Source organism: Mus musculus, chromosome 5 (assembly GCF_000001635.26).
Source record: "Mus musculus strain C57BL/6J chromosome 5, GRCm38.p6 C57BL/6J".
Taxonomy (NCBI): domain Eukaryota; kingdom Metazoa; phylum Chordata; class Mammalia; order Rodentia; family Muridae; genus Mus; species Mus musculus.
In genome coordinates, this window is record NC_000071.6 from 13460716 (window position 1) to 13478411 (window position 17696).

General features: G+C 38.2%; 1 protein-coding gene across 7 annotated transcripts in view; it reads left to right on the top strand.

Moving 5' to 3' along the window:
- Window positions 1-17696, top strand: part of Sema3a (sema domain, immunoglobulin domain (Ig), short basic domain, secreted, (semaphorin) 3A) — a 478664-nt gene that overhangs the window by 335894 nt on the left and 125074 nt on the right. For all 7 annotated transcript variants that reach the window (XM_006503557.4, XM_011240665.3, NM_001243072.1 and 4 more), the window contains 1 exon segment: window positions 12684-12803. In XM_006503557.4, the coding sequence (XP_006503620.1) occupies window positions 12684-12803 (120 nt within the window).

A 17696-nucleotide genomic window follows, 5' to 3' on the forward strand; every position in this document is an offset into this window, starting at 1 on the left:
AAGAGAGTGCTTTAGTTCTGTGTCAGAAATTGCATCCTCATCCAGAGGTAACCACATGTCATGATGTTGAACCTGCATAGTTCCTGCCTCTGGCTATAACCTCATTTGGGGAAGTAACCACCTCCCTATTCTCTTGTGGGAAGATCCAACCCATCATTACTCTGTGCCAATACACAACAAACATTTATTAATAGCAACTATTGCAGAGTGAAGGCTGTGGTAAAGAGGCAATCAGTCCCTCTCCCCCCTCTCTCACTCTCTCTCTCTCTCTCTCTGTCTCTCACACACACACACACACACACACACACACACACACACACACACACACACACACACACAGTGGGATATGTTGCCTTTCATCTGCTAGTAAAAGACATTTCTAACAACATTAATCTGAGGGGTATTTTTTGTTGTGAAAAAAAATGAATCAGTTTATAAAGCATGCTGTCTTGTTAATTAATACACTCTTTGCTTGATGTGTCAGTGTTAAATTTAGAATCTCTCTGGTATTTTCGTTAGATGTATGAAGTGCTTATCACCTTTACTATCTACTTGCTAGAGACATGCTGGAAAATATGTATTTTATATTAGAAAGGTAATTTGATGACAAAAATAAAATATGATCTGTACATTTTGACTGCCCTCTACTCTCCCTTGCTGATGTTCCCAAGGCTCTAAATCCCCCTGAGTTATTCTCAGTACATTTTTTCTGGTGGCTTAGCTTCCTTGACCATGGTTTGCAAATGCAAAATGAATTTGTGCTAAGCTGGTAAAAGAATCTGTTTTGAATCAATAGCTCTCTGAATCCTCTTTGTTTATCCTACTAACCCATCTCTCTTTGCACTGTTTCAATAAAACCAAATGGCAACCGTATGACTGCTAGAAATATTTTGAGCATCATTGGAAATCAAAATTTCAACCATCTGAGAGGAACCAAAAGGAGCAGATTCTCAGAATTCTTTTCCAGATACATTTCAGAGAGCAGCGTTATGCACCTGAACCTCAGAACTCCATAGTTTTAAGGAGTTTGTTTTCCTGTTCTTAAATGTTATGACCATAGAAAGCTATGGTGTACAATAACAGCTCTATCAAAAGGACTCATATTCCATGAATCTAGCAGCATTAATTTTTGACAAGTAACACAATTTTAGTCTCACTTGTCTCATACATGTCAAAAGTTGCATGCCAAACATTAAATTTTATTTAATATTTCAAAGTTCAAGGATGTCACTAACCTTCAGCGTTTTTGGTTGGTTGGTTGGTCTTAGGAATTTCAAAGCTTGGTATTAATTTGCAAGTGAGGGAGAGTTGTTGCTGTTTTTCAAATTTTGGAGTTTACAAAAATCAAATGTTCACTGACTGTCAAAACTTATAAATCTATATTTGTATCACATTTTTGTCTGAGCAGTAGCATCAACTACTTATGCCACAGATTATTGTCAATTGTGGTTTTGTTGTTTGTTTGTTTGTTTGTGTTTTTGCTTTTTTGAGACAGGGTTTCTCTGTGTAGCCTTTGCTGTCCTGGAACTCACTTTGTTGACCAGGCTGGCCTCGAACTCAGAAATCAGCCTGCCTCTGCCTCCCAAGTGCTGGGATTAAAGGCATGCGTAACCACCGCCAGACTGTCAATTGTGTTTTTGTAGTTAAGAGTAATCTAAAATTAATTATTCCTCAGAAGCCATTGGCTGGCTTCAAACAGCCTTGATAAGCAGAGGTCTTCTCTGGAGGCTGAAGCTTGTGTGTGGAGTGACTGGATAGTGACCTACCATCTCATTCAACTCAAAGGCATCTTAACACACCCAGATTTAAATATTAAAATTTATTTTACTATAACTCCTCTGGTATAAAGCCATATACTTTAGGCAGTAGTTACCTGGTCCTCTATTCACTGCCACAATGGAGCTGTGCAAACTGTACAATTCAAGCTGCTATTACGGCTATTGCATCCAGTGAGTAATAAGGCCATTAGGTCTGACCCAGTAGCCATGTGCTTTTGCAAGTATCCATAAAACCTTAGCAGGATAACTTGCTTAAAGTAGATTAGGCCTGTTACTTTATAATTGTTGTTAATATTGAATGTGGTTCTTATTGACAATGAAGATGACCTCACAATAGATAGTGTATTTCCAAATATGGCTCCTGGTGAAAGATGACAGTACTGCAATCATGCAGCTAACAAATGTTGAATGTAGACCAGAAAATCTCTTGTCTCATGAAATGAAGCAGATTTAAGTGTAGATTTTATATTCCTCTGAGTGATGTGCGCATTACTATTGAGAGAAATACTGCATTATCTGAATTTACAGATTCAACATTCGTGACTGCAAACACTGAGAGTTTTCTGAATACTTGATATTGATCGCAGCACATTTTCTTAGAGTAATCGGTGACTGGTGACACAGACAATGTTTCCTTTCTGAGTATATTCGTGTACATGGTTGTGTACGGGGTACATACATGTCAGTGGGAGCCACAGACTAATTTTCTATTTCTTGGTCAGTCACAATCCAATATATTTTTCTGAGACATAATCTGAATTTAATCCATTTGCCTAAGCTGGCTGGTCAGTGAGCCCAGAGTTTGTCCTGTTTTCTATTTCTTGGTCAGTCACAATCCAATATATTTTTCTGAGACATAATCTGAATTTAATCCATTTGCCTAAGCTGGCTGGCCAGTGAGCCCAGAGTTTGTCCTGCTTTTTATTCTCCAGAAGGTACCACCATACCCAACGATTCACAGAGGTTGCAGGGATCCAAATGTAGCCTCTCATGATTAAGCAGTCCAAGCCTCACAAACGCGTGCTTGTTTTAGAAGTCATTAGGAAACTCAGTGTCCTGTGTCAGGTACAAGATGTACAACAAGTGCTATTGAACCTTTAGATTTATTTTAGATGTTATTCAACTTTTGAATTGCCATTTGAATTTTTAAGCAAAATAAAACGATAAACATTTCTCCATCAACCCAGACCAACCGTCATATGTAAGAACTGGCATTTGTAATTATTGTAAGTGACTAACTTTACTTGCAAAATAATACTAGCAATCCAAAAAGGATGTTAAAATTCGATCATCTTGAGAAATTTCAAGTATATTTTTAAGTGGCCCAAAAGAAGGTTGGCACTAGCTTAAGAATCATTATTTATATCTGGCTGGAACAGAGCAAGGTAATTCACTTTAAGCCATTCTGTATGAATCATTAGCTCAATCTCAGGAAATTCCAGAGAGAGGATTTCCTATCTCAAGTGAGAAGTCCACAGAGTCCCCCTCACCTGGAACTCTCCTAGCCATCGCTCATATATTCTGTTCCTCTTGTGCTGAATGATTTATATAAATGGATATCTACTTACCGATAAACCAACCATGATGCTATAGATTTAGCCTTAATTTTAAGAATATTTTCTTATAGATGGTAAACTCTGTCTGAAGATAAATATGCTATCATCAGCTTTTGGCTGTTTTTAACGTTAATTTGATTCAAAAGGGAACAATAAGATAGATCTACAAAATATCACTAAACTTTCCCAAAGTTCTGTAGCATCGTAATGTTAGTGTTGATATGCTGCTTTTGATGAGAGCTGGGGAAGGAGAGAGGATGCAAACATGATTTTATTTAGAAAATGTGATTACTAGTACCAGAGGATGTTAACTTTTCTTTATTATGTTAAAATGAGAACAATGATGAAAATTCTCAGTAATCTTCATTTAGGTGCTAAATATATTAAATATTTTTATTCTTTTTTTTATTAGATATTTTTTATTTACATTTCAAATGTTATCCCCTTTCCTGGTTTCCCCTCCCAAAACCCCCTATCACTTCCCCTCTCCCCCTGCTCACCAACCTACCCACTCCTGCTTCCTGGCCCTGGCATTCCCCTACACTGGGGCATAGAACCTTCACAGGACCAATGTCCTCTCCTCCCATTGATGACCGACTAGGCCATCCTCTGCTACATATGCAGCTAGAGCCACCAGTCCCACCATGTGTATTCTTTGGTTGGTGGTTTAGTTCCAGGAGCTCTGGGGGTACTGGTTAGTTCATATTGTTGTTCTGCCTATGGGGCTGCAAACCCCTTCAGCTGCTTGGGAACTTTCTCTAACTCCTTCATTGGGGACCCTGTGCTCAGTCCAATGGATGGCTGTGAACATCTCCTTCTGTATTTGTCAGGCACTGGCCAAACCTCTCAGGAAACAGCTATATCAGGCTCCTGTCAGCAAACACTTGTTGGCATCTACAATAGTGTCTGGGTTTGGTAACTGTATATGGGATGGATCCTCGGGTGGGACAGTCTCTGGACAGTCATTCCTTCAGTCTCTGCTCTATACTTTGTCTCCATGTATATTTTGTTCCCCCTTCTAAGAATAATCAAAGTATCCACACTTTGGTCTTCCTTTTTCTTGAGTTTCATGTGGTTTCTGAATTGTATCTTGGGTACTCTGAGCTTCTGGGCTAATATTCACTTATCAGTGATTGCATATCATGTGTGTTCTTTTGTGATTGAGTTACCTCACTCAAGATGATATCCTCCAGATCTATCCACTTGCCCAAGAATTTCATAAATACATTGTTTTTGATAGCTGTGTAGTACTCCATTGTGTAAAGGTACCACATTTTCTGTATCTATAATGTATATTATGGATAGCTTTAACATACTGTACTATATATTACATATATATTATATTTATGCATATTTGTTCATGTATATTTATATCATGTATAATCTTTTAAAATATTTGTTTTCTAGTAGCATGTTGAAATAATTTCAATATTTATATAATTTTTATTCTTCCACACATACTTATGAAAGGATAAACCATCATATTTATAAACAAAAATATTATAAAGTAGTGATTATATGTAGGGGAGATAATTAGGTCAAATCTATTAACCCCTTCTAGGTAGGCATTTTCAGATAAGTTATTCTATTTTAGTAAGATATTCACCTGTTAGAATTTCTTTAGAGGCCAGACTTAAATAAATGGAATATAAAAAGAATTTTACAAAAGGTATCAAAATTTGTGCAATGGTAGCATGTGGTGAAGACTCTATGGTAGGCTGAGTACTGCTTCTGACGTGTTAACTGTGCCTACAATTCTATAGACAACCAGATTTGGTGTTAGAAAAGAAAGTAAAGTGGACAAAGAACATATCAAGGGGGAGCGGGAACTGCTTTTCATTACATCAATTCCTGGTAGTCAATTGCTAATCTTAAGAAGATGCTGCTAATTGCCATGGCACTAGATAAGGATGAAGACAAGATCTCATGGCTGAACTGAAACAAATAGGGAAGGGAATAAATTTCCAGCCCAATGTTAGAACTTGCTCACAAGGGTCCAGTCGTGGAAAACATTGACAGGGCTATGACTATAGGTGAAACCTTGCTTCCACATCTTTGAAAAATATCTTATAAGAGCAACCTTACAAGCGATTAAAGAGGAGTGACTAGGAAATGTACTCCCTGCTTAACTAAGTTGGCAAAGCACAATTCCTCTACAGCTGTCAAAAACCAATGCTGTGTTTTACTGCTTAACTAGATGATGACCAAAGGCCCATATTAGGACAAAAGTGGCTATATTCGAAAGTCCTCCCTTGTTGGAGTAATGAAATTTCATGACAGTTTTAATGAACAACCTGTAACATTTATTTGTAGCAGAAGATGGGCACATAGCAATCTTCTAAAGCAAGTTTATTGAAGTTACCTCTGTTTAGTTCCCAGTATGGGTTTCAATTCTCTGAAGAATGTCTTCAGAAGGAATAAAGAACTCATATTTGGGTTGTTGGCATAATGTATGGAATGGTATAGGATATAGACTAGTATAGAAGTTAGACAGCCTTTAAGCATTCAAAACAATAAAGACATGCTTATTTTTAAGAAAGGATAACCACAGGTTATGGTGATACAAGCCTTTTATCCTAGCCCTCATAAGGCTGATTCAGGGGATCTCTATGAGGCTGAGGTCTGGCTGATCCATATAGTGAGTTCAGGAAAGCCAGTGCTATATAGGGAGACCTTTTCTCAAAATAGCAATAGCAACAACAAAATGGATAACCAGTTCATGAATACATGCTATTGCTTTATTGGGATGTATCATTAATCCCAGCTTTAGTTGAGAGCACTTGAGGTCAAGAGTCTGGAACAACTTTCCTGTGGTCATGCACAAAACAGAAGATTCCCAAGCTCATTCAAGCCCACCCCTAACTCATGGATAAAAATAGCTATCTCAATAGTGTTTTAATGTTATCTTTATAATTTCATTTGAATTGACCTGTAAGATCTTCTGACTGTTTTTTAGAATGTCTTCCATACTTTTTTGCTGTTTTGGTTATTTTTAGTCAGGGTTTCTCTGTAGCCTTGACTGCCAGGCTGTCCTCCACCTCTCAGAAAGCCCAGTGTCTTTGCCTCCTGAGTACTAGTAGTGAAGACATACACCGTGACCAGGCTATAGTTCATACTTTAAAGAAATCAAAATTGTCATTAAACATGAATAAAAGTCAATGAATTCTAAATTTCTTAGGTTGAACTCTAGTCAAATATAATATCTACAATTTATCATAGTGATATGTGTATATACACTAATACACATAAGCATGAACATATATGTAGACCCGTTTGTAGATTTTTGGTCTATTATCCTAAATTATTTGAAGAAATACTTTTGTTTCAAAAAGCTGGACAAATGGAATTTGTGAAATTTCACTTTAATATCTAATTATGTGTGACGTAGAAGACCATAACTTAGATAACTAACATCAAAACTTTTTTATTACATTTGTTTTATTTTGCTAAAAATTTAAACAGCAACCATAAATGTCTTTGACCAAGCATCTTTTATCATTACACAATCAACATGCCTGCAGTCTCTTTTACATTTGTTCCCAGAATGCCACAACATAAAACTACAGTATGGCTTGAAACAACCGACATTTATTTTGTCCCAGTCATGGCAGCTTGAAGCAAAAGATCTAAGCCTCCAAAGGGCTGGCTTTGAGGCCCACTCATTGGCTTGTTCCTCAGTATGTCTCATAATGCTTCTCTGGATGCTCATTCCTCTGTGTCCGCTCACCCTGATGCCTCTCTATGTATCTTTCTTTCCTCTCTGGAAAAAAACAAAGTAGATTAGATTAGGGTCACCCTAGGGGCCTCCATTAACTTAGTTCTTCAAGGGTCTATTTGTAAATATCACCATACTCAAGGTTTACTGGACAAGGGCTTCTAGCCACAACTTTTGAAGTAATGCAGTTGAAGCCAACATGGCTCTGCATCTGCACTTATATCACTCATTGACTCTAGAGCAACTAATTGATTTTCAGCACATTTCTATTATTACAAAAATCTTTCATACTGTGCATGGTGGTGAAAGCTTTTAATTACAGCACTCAGGAGGTAGAGTTAATTGGACATTTGTGAGTTTGTGGCCACTCTGGTCTATATAACTCCTTGTAAGCCAGCCTGTTCTACATGGTCAGTGCCATGCCAGCCAGGGGAGAACCTTTCCAAAAAACATATTTCCAATATTTTATGTTTTAGGATCCTCATAAGGGAAATACACTTTAGGCTCTTAAAACACACACACACACAGAGAGACACACACACAGAGAGAGAGAGAGAGAGAGAGAGAGAGAGAGAGAGAGAGACAGAGAGACAGAGAGACAGAGAGAGAGAGCATTGACTATCCATATACAGTATCTACTTGTACCAGAAGTCTGATACATACTACATCTATGGTGGTTTAAAAACTCATTAGAGAATTTCCATTTTACTAAGAGAATTGCATGAACATTTTATATTATTAACTATATAATGTGTTTAGTATTTTGGACAGCTCTTAACCAAATCAAAATCTAGCTTGATATCAAACAATGCAGCTGGAAGAAAGGAGATTTGTAACCATGACACCAGACAGTCCTCTAAAAGCTAGACCTCTTTCTAGGTCTTCTATCCTACACTAGAAAGACAATGGTATCTCTCCTTGGCAGGCTGAATTCTGTTACGATACAGGTATATAAGTTAGAAGTCACTAATTCAATCTCAGGCAGATAATACAACAATGAGAGCACAGCCATGTATGAGCTCTGTGAGATGCGCGTCTGTGAAGAAGAGATTTCTAGCCACCTGTAGTGGGTGTGAAGGACTGGGAAGACATGATTGAGAATGATCAGATCACAGTTGGATCAGAACAATTTAGGAAGGGAAAAAGACAAATCACTACTGCCAGATAAGTCCAGGGCAACTCCAATAGAAGAAGGATAACGTGAGTGACAGGAGCAATCTCATGGATTACCGCTTTGGCAGGAACCTTGGAGTATGCAGTCAGCTTGCCAAATAAATGGACCAGTGGAAAGAGAGTCAATGGATTAACTTCAGGAATTAAGCTTATTAATGGGTTTTCCTGCAGCGTGCACCCACCCATCCTGACAGCCACGGATTCGTTTGCTTTCCCAGCTGCTGGGTTATACAGTAAAAGAATTCCACGTGAGCGGCTGATGGCACAGGGACTATTGAGTTTTCCTTTAAAGTAAATTGTCACTGACCTGAGGCAGTGCTATCCTATCCCCATTCATTTGGGGCTGGTTTATATTTGAACCAGCACAAATTTGCTTGATTTAATCACGAACTGAATATATTTGAATAGAGATGGTTCCTGTTCACTGTCTCCTCCCCATTTGTTTTTTTTAAGCCGCTTCTTTATTTAGGTTAAATTCTCACTATTTTATCCATAGTTTAAGAACAGGGGAAGAGGTAATTGGAATTGTAGGTAAATTATATTCTTTTGTAGAAAGCGTAAGGATCGGAAGTTAGTTAAAAACACCTCAGTGCTGTTCTAATTTCCATGCATGGAGCAGTTGTTTTGACAGATGGATGGGCTTTATTTTTGTAACGGTCCAGGAAAAGTCTGCAACAGAGCCTAATCTGGGCTACGTAGCTCTATCTGTGATGTTTGTTTTTGATTCATTCTGCTTTCAGCTCCGATATCTTTTTCAAGGATAGATATGTTCTCTACATTTATTCTTTGGGACAATATTTTTATGCATAATTTTTCTATTCATGTGCTCCAAAAAGGCTAGAGCCCCCCACTAGAACTCAGATCCAAACAACTTGTCATAGAGGATGATTTATCAAGGCTCCTCAGGTGTGGGCTTGGGTTTTTATTGGATTATAACTGCTCTTACTTCTAAACTAATGATGGTGGGGTGCTGTTGATCTGAAGGCCCTGAGATTCACTGACTCTCGGGATGTCAAGGTGTTACCAAGTTCACCTGTGTATATCAACTGAAGTTTGAAGAAAAGATCAAGGTTTGAAAAATGAATTCATTTTGAGCTGACTGCACTGTCTTTATTGCGCTGTAAATCCTCCAGTGTGGAGCAAAGCCGTGCAGGAGTTTAATGCCAAAAAGTACATTACATTCTGAGTTTTGAGAAACGTCATGGTTCAAGGAAAGGTCAGAAACACTCCTCTTCTGTTTCCCCAGAGCAGCAATGTGTGAAGTGTGTCTCCTTTTGCTGCCGTGCTTCCCCCTAGTTTAACAGAATGTTCAGGCAGCCTCAGAATAAAATGAATGTCCTGTTTGGAATCCTTGCCAGGCTTGGCAGCCACAGACTACAAAAGGGAGGCAACTGAATGACTGGATTGATACACTGTTATGTAGACATTCTCTTAAGAACAGATCCTAAGTGAATGTCTTTTAAGTTTTGGGTTCCTCTCTGTTCAGACCCTTTTGTCTACTTTCCTCTTCCACACATGCTGAGGGTTCTTCCTTTGGCTATGTTCAAACCAATCTTGAAAGTATTTCCTTCCACTCCTTTGTTTTCCTACAACCATCATTTTACCCTCTAAGCCCAAGAAATTGTTCCGCACTCTATTTGCCTCAACCTTTACTTTGAAAATAATACTAAGGTAGCCTCGGGGCATGGCAAACAGTGCGACTTGCCAATTGGGAGAGTTGAGTGGGGGAAATTAAGGAGATCATTCTAGGCCTTGGGCCAATAGGGTGGGGCTCCATTTTCTCTAACTCAGACTCACTTGTTATCAGCACACTCAGTCAGACTCTTTGCCAGGTTTCTCGGCTAGAGTCCCATGATTGATTTTGTTCCAGCAGCTTTGTAAAAGAATGGTTGTCATAGTATAGTGGTTCCCTATTTAACAGTTAATAGAGAACAAATTGAGAATTTGATATTCAATGTAGTCCAATTTTGTGGGCTTCAAGAGCTTAGGGAGTTTTTCTTGTGTTAATTATAACCTGCTAGTTTCTTTAGAAAGACAGCCTTAGTCGCTGGTAAATTGCTAATTGGTTATCTAATCTATATGAAATAATGAACTCACAAAAGCTATGGTATTAAATTCATAACAGTGGTAAGGGTAATGTGACCCTTCCTTTGTGTTTCCAAGTATTTGTACTCATGATTATGTTTTGCTTTTATACCACAGAGAACCATAGTCTCTTTTAAAATTGTTACGAGGTATTGGATGTGAATAATGGAACTAGAGACGTTAGGTTTACATGCAAAATGGCTTGTGAGTCTCAACAAGCATTTCCCAGACCAAGTGAAGTCCTGTTCTTTTCTAAAGTAAACAAGTCTTCTGACTGGGTCTGCAACTATTATTTACTAGAATATCCATGTGCTTAACCATGAATGCACAGCCAATATCTTGCTTTTGACATATGGTACCAGAACTCATTATTTATCTTCTTGTATATAATAATATTGAACCCACAATGAGGGATGGCTGTAAAAGCAGAATATGTGACCACCTACATGTTTCAAAGAAAGATATTTTTAAAAATTCCTCCTTTGAAAATTGACAGATTTTTTTTTAAAGGAGTACGAATATATCCTGTGGGCAAACCCATGAATGCTTCATTTGTAAATGAATTTATCAGATGTTTCCTTCCTCTGCATAGGCGTTCATGTTGTGTCCTGTAGGGAAAAGAGGAGGGACTGATACAGAATGAAGTCTGGGCTTTGAGAACAAGCGAAGTTATGTTTTATCTCCTTTGCAGTGATGATATTTTGAACAGGAACTAACCTGTTCAAAGTGAGTGAGGAAGGGTATACATACAACCTTTAAGCTAGGAAATTCTTCCTCAGAACAGAACAATTTGCAAAGTCGGTTGATTTCAGAGCATAATTTTATGCCTTGCCCAAAAGAAAGAGAATACATTCTGTATTTACTTAACAAAACAATAAAGAAATTGGTTTTTTAGTTTTGTTTTGGTTTGTTTTGTAATTTTTACCTACTGAAATTGCACATTATTGTTAAGAATGCGTGAGGATTCACATCTAAAGCTTCCATTTTGTTTTAAATAAGTCTAATTCATCTAAGGGTGTATATTCATAGGACAATATCAGGTTTTGTCCTAGAGCAATCAGATAGAATGAATAGCAGGTACTTTCTTGAATTGAAATGTTAATTATTCTGCTGAAGTTTCCTGCTCCTTATTTTATGGGCCAATGGAGTTGAGACCTAAGCCATCAGGTGCAAGTACTGGATACAAATGTCATGTGGAAATGTACTCAGCGAGTTATAACACTCCACTTATAAACTCTAACTGACTGCATAAGTCCAGATGCATTCTGAGTTCACACCTAAGAAGTCGCGGGTCACAGAGAAAGCTTTGAGGGCATAACACACTTCGGAGCATAACATTCAACCTGGTTCTCCATTTTGTGAGCGAGCCAACACCATTTATACAGTAGTCTGGTTTGAAATATTATAGCTCCATCTCTAGGGCTTACTTTTAAATATTCAACTGAAAATTTTCTTAAAAACTATGAACAATGTAGGAAAACACTCTCAATATATCTATTAGGTAGTATCTGAATGCATACTTATTAGAAAGAAACCAATATGCATTACTAGCAATGATTAGCTTCAGGTTATCCTTTATTTCTGTTCCTGTTTTCTAAATTTAAACTCAGAAGTCACTTTTGTAATAAGAATTTCACCATAATCTCATTTGAATAATTTGTTATTTAGAGAGTTGGTTGTTGTCTGAACTATGGAAATATCACCCATGATTACTGGCAACCCAGAACTTCCTATTCAGTTAGGCTATGATGTTTTAGAAATAGTTTTCATGAAAGATATTTGGTGAAGGGTATATGTCTTATCCAGGGTTACTATTGCTGGGATGAAACACTGCATCCAAAACGACTTGGCCTTAGATATCAATACCACTGTTCATTTTGAAGGAAGCCAGGGCAGAAACTTGGAGGCAAGAGCTGATGTAGAAGCTGCTGAGGGTGATATTGACTGGCTTGCATTCTATGGCTTGCTCATTGACCTGCTTTCTTATAGAACAAGGAACCACTAGCCCATGTGTGGCACCACCCAAAAGGGACTGGACCCTTCCCTATCAATCACTAATTAAGAAAATGCCTTATATGCTAGCTTACATACCAGTCTGATGGATGGATCTTCTCACATGTGGTTTCCTCTTCTCAGATAACTATAGCTTGTTCATGTTGATATAAAACTAGGCACAGTATATTATATTAATTTCCTCAAGGTTTAGGTTTTTACATTTTAATGCATGTAATGCTATGAACAAAATAACAGAATAATAAATGAGCCCTAAAGTTTGAAAAAGGTATACATACAAAATCTCTCCCAGCATGGCAAACATCCTGGGTTCTTCAGTCAGGCTGACGGCTGGAACTAACTGGTTTGCCTTTTGTTTCACAGAAAGAATGTGCCAATTTCATCAAGGTCCTGGAGGCTTATAATCAGACTCACTTGTATGCCTGTGGAACTGGGGCTTTCCATCCAATCTGCACCTATATTGAAGTTGGACATCATCCTGAGGTAAAGCTGACTCATAAAAAACGCTTTTGGTTCCTGGCTCCTTCCGGTTTAAACAGTTCATTGCTGATTCCTTCAGCTCATTTAGCTTCCTGTTATGTATGCATGGGGACCTTGTTCCAATTCAGATGCTGTTATTAATTTTAGTCTGTAAATATCAAACAGCACAGTCATCACTCACCAACTGTGGGACAAGAGAAGGGAGGAGAACATTTGTTCTCACCCTGGATTTCAGAGTCCTCCTCTCTGCATGTGAGACCCAGGGAGGCAAGCTGCAGGTGTTCTCCGTTCTCAGTCATCTGCTTATCTGTAGCTCCCCTGCCATAACTCGCCTCCTACTGATCTGTTGTGTTTGCTTGTTTGTTTTGTTTTATTTTTGCTGGTATCTTCTGTTAGAGAATTAAGATGGATACGCTCTATAAATGGGTTCCAAGACGGGAACCCCACATTCTAGTTCTTGCTTTGTTAGGTTTTACCTTTATATTTCTGATTATTATACTACTAGCATGGAAAAGAATGAAATATATTTTGCTCTACTGAAAGATGTTGTTGAGAGAAACTTTGGTGAGAGAATTGTAGTTGAGTAAATTTAAATCAGATTTAAAATGAGGAGGCATTGCTCCTATTGAAAGCAGTGTATTGAGCTGGACATCTCAGCCGCCTCAGTTACAAACACTGTTGTTAGCTCTGGCACTGCGTCTTCAGAACAAGAGAGTTCACATGCTGAGCGAGTGATCTGTTACAGAACTTACTTCCAAATTGGAATTCAGAAACGCTCAACAAATCAAGAGTTTGGTCACAGAATCTTTCTGGAATCCTAAAGATAAGACTGAATTTACATGTCAGCCACTTAGATCCTCAGCTCCAGGCTAGTGCTGCATTTTCTTAAGGTGCCCTGTGAGATAGCAATGTGTTGTGTTGATTCCAAAGACAAGAAAGCCAAACATTTCATTCTTTATCTTCCTTATACGGGACAGTGCACTATAGGTTCTGTTTCCAATGCTCTAGCCACTTACTTGGTGGTGTGGTTTCTGCTGTTGCTTCCCTGATGAGACCCCTGAGGACTCATCCATATATGAAAGTTACACGCTTGTGCCTGCCCACCCGCCCTTATAGTCTTCCTTCTCCTCATCCTCACAAGTGTGTGTGAAATACTTTTTAGTGTGGACAAGATGTTTCATCATGATGGGACTTTTTAGGACATGAGTCCTCTTTAAGTTTCCGTTTCACTCTGAGGAAAATAGGAATTAGTTCCTTTGCAGGACCCCGGAGAGACTAGAGATGGTGGTTGTAGTCACTTCCAATTAAATAACTACCCATGTGCTACCAGCCCAAATGTAAAACTGCCGACTTCAATAAAAGCTGGACCCACTGTGGTGCACATTTTGTACCCGGATTCATAATGGTCCTGATGGGCAGCACACGAGGATGCAGTAGCACTCCCAGGAATCTCCTTCCCCAGAGGCACAGAAAAATATACATGGTGGTGTCACAATAGGCTTCAGATCTTGAGCCACAAAGCATCAGCTTTTGAAGCCCTGGGATTTTTTTTTAACTTTAATTATTTGTATTTCTTGTCTTTTTTCCCCCTTTAAAAAAAAAATTAGGCGTTTTTTTTCACTTACATTTCAAATGCTATCCCAAAAGTCCCCCATACCCTCCCCACCCCCACTCCCCTACCCACCCACTCCCACTTCTTGGCCCTGGCATTCCCCTGTACTGAGGCATATAAAGTTTGCAAGACCAAGGGGCCTCTCTTCCCAATGATGGCCCACTAGGTCATCTTCAGAGACAAAGTTTGGAGCTGAGACTAAAGGATGGACCATCTAGAGACTGCCACACCTGGGAATCCATCCCATAATCAGCCTCCAAACGCTGACACCATTGCATACGTCAGCAAGATTTTGCTGAAAGAACCCTGATATAGCTGTCTCTTGTGAGGCTTTGCCGGTGCCTGGCAAACACAGAAGTGGATGCTCACAGTCAGCTATTGGATGGATCACAGGACCCCCAATGGAGGAGCTAGAGAAAGTACTCAAGGAGCTAAAGAGGTCTGCAACCCTATAGGTGGAACAACAATATGAACTAACCAGTATCCCCGAAGCTCATGTCTCTAGGTGCATATGGGAAAATTATTTAACATCTCATAGTCTCTGCTTATAACTTGTAAAACAATAAAATCATCCTTGCCTAGGGATTCACATATGTTAAATGAGAGTTATCCTAAATCATTACCTCAAATTGCCTCCCACACTCCTAACATTTAGTGCTACACAAACTTCAACCTTCCAGTCTCAATGTGAAAGCATGGCATTCTTCCAGTCTCAGGATTTACTTCCTGCATCTCCGTTTACTTAACCTTAGTTACTCCATGTAGAGCCACGGGCTTCGTTCCCTGTATCTGTGCTTAATGTAAGATTGGAATGAACATGTTTGAGATCTGATAGGTCATCCTTGCTAAAAAACGAACAGCTAATAATTGAAATTATAAATGTGTCTCAGGTTGAAAGCCTTGGCAGTTTGTCTCATTCATTATTGCCACCTTACCTGATATTTACTTGTCTCCTCATCTGTGATTATAAATAATGTCACTAGACTTCCCTTATAGGGCATCTCTGTACTCATCTTAAATCTCCTATCTCTAAAAGCTGAGACTTCCATTACTTTGGTATCTATTTATGCTAAAATTCTATGCATCTGCATGGATTTTTACCACTTTTTCCTATGAAGATGGCCCCGCTGCCCTCCTATAATTGAGCTTCCTGTTGTTAATCCGTGCTATCTTTCAAGTAAACTAAGCTTTGCTGCTCTTAGGGTGGGCTTGTGGGGAGTGAAGGGCTACAGGCCATTGCTCAGGCTCCCCTCCACTGAAATGGTAAATAAACCTAGCTTCCTACGTGAGCTTTGAGATGACATACTGAGGTACAAGTATTTTTTCCCAAGAAACTCAGAGTTTCGAACAGGTCCAAATTAAGAAGCCCGGTGATTTTGATTTGCATGAAAACTATAAATTATAAAATACCATTCCAGAGTAGGAGGTCAGAGAGAGGATGGTTATGCAATGACCTGGGGAATTTGGAGCAGTCTAGACAGGCAATCTAGGAAATTCTGGAAAAGATATTATCAGGAGAGCTTGTCTAGACTACATCAAATTTAATTTTCAATGCTTAAGCTGCCTTCTGAGACAATCTGCTTTAAATTGATCTATACTATTACTTAAAATGCTACCCTTGGCTTTAACCAATTTTGCTGTTTATGAAGTTGAGAAAAAGAGACAATGTGCACTTTATACTGTTAGAAAAAAATGACACTAATGGAAAGCCTAGAAAAGGAAAAAAATAAAAGAGGCACCAGGAAAGAGGCTGGGAATGTTGAATTAATATTCACACACACATGGAGTTTGAAAATACCATCATCAAAAGTGTCTTTAAAATAACATTTATGTTTTCTAAGATTACACTATAATTACATCTCTGTCTCTTCTCCTTCCTCTCTCCAAACCCATGTCTCCCACCCAAACCCTCAGTTCTCTTTCAAATTCATAGCCTCTTTTTCTTTAGTTATATAATTTTTCCTCATAAATTTTAAGCTAGGAATTACATACATGTTTTCCTGATAGATGTCCTCTAATAAAATAATGAAAAAATGGAACAATTTTATTCAGTGTTTTTTAGGCTACAAATAATTATATTTTATGAAAAGAATAATCTTCACTTTTAACATTTGTGAGGACTGTTAGCAAGCAACACTGCCAAAGTTGACTTCTGTTTTTCAATAAACGTCCCTAAAAATACCTATTGCTTTATTCCTAGTTTCCAAGCTTGTAGACACTTCTATATTAGAAAACTGAATATGGACTAAACATCTTTGTGAAGAATGCCACAGAAGTAAAACACTACTTTAAAAAAAATGCAAGGGCCTAGTCATCATTTAATAGTTTTGAATCTTATGGGAAAAAATATCACTTGCTATTTCTAATGATAAATCAATATCTAAAATACCACAAAGTTTAGTCTTGTGGTTATAAAAATAGTCTTTTCTTTTCTAGCATTTTGATACCTATATATTCACTCTTGAATAGTGTCTTCCAAAACTCTAGTTTTCCTGTCTAGTAAATGCCTTTGACCACACACAGTATGTCATTGATTGCTGTATTAAACAGATCTTCTGTTTCCTGTGGTACATTTGGGAATTGGTAGACATATTAATTAACTCCAGTTCTGTAAGATATGTGTCAATCAATTCTTGGGCATCTGCCAATAGCCCTTGACACAGCAGATAACTGCCAACAAGGTCACATGCCTGATACACATGTGTACATTTGTCATAAAACGCCTGCAGAGTTCACAGAAGGAGTGAGTCAGACAAGAGCACAGATTAGCTTGGAGCTGTAGTTCCAGGATCTCTGCCATTCAAATTGTGAGTCATCCTCTAGAGGCTGGCTATTCCCAAATGGCTTATAGTATATGGTATTTCCCCTTCAAATTTTCATCTGTTAATAAAAAAAATGTATAATTTAGAAGGAGTATAGCCTTTCGAAGAAGTCTCTGGATATAGTCTCAAATTCCAAATGGGTCTCTTCTATGTACTGGCAGGAATCCTAAAGAAAGGTGGACCCAGATGTCTGCTGGATAGTATTAACTCTATAAATACTCTCATAATGTCATGGCCTCAATTTATGATAGAACCAAGGAGACATTAAGAAAAGCAATGAGGCTTAATGGCTATCTCTCAGGTCACTTTTCCAATGACAGCCATTGTATTTCTCCAGGAACTAAAATTGTCTGGTTTTTCCTTTTGTTATGAAGGAGAATTTGTTTTATATGCAAGTCTGTGGCATAGATGTTATTTGGGTATCAGGTAGGGCTCTGTCGGTGAATTGATTTCTAATCTTTT